This window comes from Chaetura pelagica, unplaced genomic scaffold (assembly GCF_000747805.2).
Source record: "Chaetura pelagica isolate M959 unplaced genomic scaffold, ChaPel_1.0 scaffold369, whole genome shotgun sequence".
NCBI classification, from domain to species: domain Eukaryota; kingdom Metazoa; phylum Chordata; class Aves; order Apodiformes; family Apodidae; genus Chaetura; species Chaetura pelagica.
The window spans coordinates 1,563,735-1,567,339 of record NW_009970235.1 but is presented as its reverse complement, the minus strand read 5'-3'; the positions used below and the strand labels follow the sequence as shown (position 1 = coordinate 1,567,339).

The 3,605-nt window shown below is 54.6% G+C and overlaps 1 protein-coding gene across 1 annotated transcript in view; it reads right to left on the bottom strand.

Moving 5' to 3' along the window:
• The window catches only part of RBPMS2 (RNA binding protein with multiple splicing 2), a 15,712-nt gene that overhangs the window by 11,057 nt on the left and 1,050 nt on the right, over positions 1 to 3,605 (bottom strand). Inside the window, exons 3-6 of the mRNA XM_010005944.1 lie at positions 3,590 to 3,605; positions 2,942 to 2,980; positions 2,345 to 2,407; positions 493 to 686 (exon numbers count right to left, since the gene is read on the bottom strand). Coding sequence (XP_010004246.1) covers positions 493 to 686; positions 2,345 to 2,407; positions 2,942 to 2,980; positions 3,590 to 3,605 — 312 coding nt within the window. The remainder of the gene's footprint in view (positions 1 to 492; positions 687 to 2,344; positions 2,408 to 2,941; positions 2,981 to 3,589) is intronic.

Genomic DNA, 3,605 nt, shown 5'->3' with positions numbered 1-3,605 from the left:
ACCGGCCCGCCCCAGGGCCAGCCTGGGGGGCTTCCAGCCCCAGCACTGCCTGCCCAGGGGGTGATGCCCCAGCAGCAGCTGCTGCCTCCTGCTCCTCCAGCCCCCCAGCCCAGAGGAACACGTTCCGTTGCTGCTCGTCACCCCGCGTGGCCTTTGGGGGGGCTGGGGGCATGGGATGGCAGGACAGCAGGTGGGCTCCCAGCACCACGGTACAGGCTGCCCAAGGAGCCCCAGCAGGGCTGCCCCCCCCGCCAGGCCCTGCCAAGGGTGCAGAGCCAGGACTGGTCCTTTCTGCTTCGTACCTACAGGCTGGAAGGACTTATGGGATCACCTGAGCTCCCCAAGCCAACACTGCTCTCCCAATACTTCTATCATCAGCCAGATGCCTGCTATTCTCCTGCAACCCTAACATGCTGACCTTCCTGCACCTGGCAGGTTTCAGTGGGCATGGCTTCCTTTCCAGCACCATTCCCAGGGTTGGGCACCTCCCACTTTGGGCCAACCATGACACGGAAGTGCCTCCCAGCATACTCACAGGGGTCTCGTGCAATGAAGTGTGCGCCCAAGGCGGGGTGGATGTTGGTGGGGTTTGGTGTGGCCATCAGCTTGCTCTTGGCCATCTTCGTGTTGGCTTTAGCAAACTCTAACCGCAAGGTCTGGGGGTTCTCCGGGTCGAAGCGGATGCCCTGACACAGAAGACAGCAGGTGATGTTTCCAGTTTAAGCACAGGTTGTGTCTACCCGTGGAGCAAAGCCCAACAGGAGAACCAAGGCCGTCATGCTGCAGTCAGATAGCCCAGGGTTTTTGTCACCTCATGGCACCACTCAAGCTCCCACATGGTTGTATGTCTACGTTTAGCTGGCTCAGGACCACTGCTTCCCACACAGAGGGTGAACTTTGCTCCTTACGTGCTTGTCACCAACCAGCACAGCAGTGATGGCCATCAACACTGGCCAGGAAATATCTGCCTGCTGGAGCTGGGAGAACCCCACCTGAAGCTCCTGCTGCCAGCCTGGACAGAGACATGCCCCAATGCCCAAGGCAAGGTCTGCAGCTGGGCAGAACCAGACCAACATGTGCTGCTGCCTAGATCCTGCTGACTTCTGCAGGACCACACAAGATGGAGCTAATTTGGGGCTATGCCTGCCATGCTGACCATCCTCATGTCTTTGTCTTGGGCTGCACCAGTTTGGAAATCCTGCAATGTGCTAAAGGAGCCTGTACAAGGTGCTCTGGCCCTGCCTCATGTCCTACCTTGGAAACTACAGCATGGGAATGCTGGTTTCCTTCCTTTCTTAAGCAGATAGTTTCTAGCTGCAGAGGTCCTGGCAGGCTGGAGACCTGGGCAAGGACCTGCTCTGCTGAACAGCCACACACTTCATCAGGCCATTTGGTCAAGTGAGGCTGTCACCAGGCCACTAGCCCAAGGCAAGACCTACAGCCACATGATAGACCATCTGTGCATGGAGCCTCCTTGACTGCCCACATACCCTGGTGAGCTCGACCCAGAGCCTCAAAAAGCTGATGCTAAACACAAGTTGAGCTCCATGTGCCTCATCAAAGCATTAAATGTGTCAAGTGGGTTTCACCTTATGCCTGGGAACCACTTCTGCCCCCAGCAATATTCTTCCCCTTGGTTTGCCAAGGGTTGGTTCCTCAGAGAAGACCTGCCTGCTTCAAGTACTCCAAGCCAAGGTCAGGTCAAGCAGTGAGGGTAGGAGAAGCCCCCATCTGAGCACTCAGTGTAAAGTCTCCTTGAAGAGCAGCTCTGGCCACATGCATCAGTAACAAACAAGGGAGTCCTCTCACTCCACAGCTCTTATAGAGGGAGGAGCACTCAATGGGTAAGGAACAGGATTCCCAGCCTGGGTCCTACTCTCAGAGTCCAACAGCTGAGCAATGAGATGCACGCCAACTCCAGAAGATAAGTATCTGTTATTTCCAGTGGTCAGCATCATAGAATCACAGACTGGTTTGGGTGGAAGGGACCTTAAATATAATCTAGATCCAACCCCCCTGCACAGACAGGGACACCTCCCACCAGCCCAGGTTGCTCCAAGCCCCATCCAACCTGCCCTTCAACACTGCCAGGGATGGGGCAGCCACAGCTTCCCTGGGCAACCTGGGCCAGGCTCTCACCATTTGCTCAGGCCAACATCAGCCTTAAACAGCTCTCCAGCTTCCACCGTGGGATGCTGAAGGACCATTTAGCTTCTGTAGTCAAGGGCACAGCTGAGACACCCTGACCTTTCCTAGGCTATGGCCAAGCCAACATCCCTCCAGCCCCCAGCTCCAGGTGGAGCTCTACAGAGCACCCAGCCCTCCCACCACAGCAGGTACTCACATTCAAGGCATTCTTTGCTGCTTCAGCACCAGCCCGACTGTCAAAGGTCACAAAACCAACTGGCTAAAAGAAACAACTGATTTCAGTGTGCAAGATTTTTCCAGCTCCCCCTCTCCACCCCAGGAAGTTCACAGCAAGCAGAAGAAACCATTTAAAGCTGCAGAGGGTCTTAAAACAGAGCTTAAAGTAATTGTTCCGAGATTCCTGATCCATGTCTGTTTTCAGCACATCAAAATGCTTTGGTCTTCCCACAGGTGGGGGCACTGCCCACCCTGACAGCCCCCAGCAGGGTACTCCTTGCCCACAGGGGAACCACTGCCTAGATTAGGATGGCTCTGGGGAAGATTTCTGGCTTTGAGACTGAAGCACCAGGTCTCGCCCCAGCCCACATGGGCAGCAACAGAAGACCTAGAGCCATTTGGCACACGCTGAGAGCCTGGGGACACCAGGCTGGTGGGTGTGAGCAGAACCCAGCTGCACACATGGTGCTGAAAACACACAATGGAATTATGTCTGTGGCCCCTTCCCTGCCCTCCCAGCATGTCTGGTTTTCTAGCTAAAGCCAAAAATACCCCAAGCACTGGAAGAAGGTGGTACCTGCTTTGAAGTTAGCTTGATCAGTGACCCTTCATAACCCTGGAGAAGAGAAGAAAGCAAGTCAGCATCAGGTTCCCAAAGGAGCTGAGCTACAACCAAGACATGACACAACAGGTCCAGGAGCTACTGCAGCACCAAGCCCTGGGCAAGGTGAGGTACCTGCAGCAGCAGGTACATTAATGTCTCCCCTTTCCCACCAAAAGAGAAGACTGAGATGAGTCTAAGGGCCAAGCAGGTATCTCAGACAGCCCTTTGGGAAGAAATCCCATTTTCTAGCTCTTCATCAAATTACTAAGATGAACACCATGTGCAAACAAGGGAAAATCACTTCCCACAGCCCATGTGGTGATCTAGTGAAGGATGGACAGCTCAGTGGACAGGACACATCCTCAAGGAAGAGCTAGTCCAGCTTAGCTGTGGGGCTCACCAAGCAGCCTTCACCAAGCTTGGAGACAGTGTGATTTCAAGAGGCTCCAGGGGTTACTCAGCTGACAGCAAGCCATGGGACATCATTCTGGTTTCATGCCACATTCCTCAAGCTTTCACAGAAAGCCAACCTTCCCACTTCGTCCTCGATGCCCTTGGACAGAGATCTTTGTTTCACGGTTGGCCACAAGACAGCATCTTTAAGCCTGAAGGCCTCCTTACCTTGAATGGTCGGAAG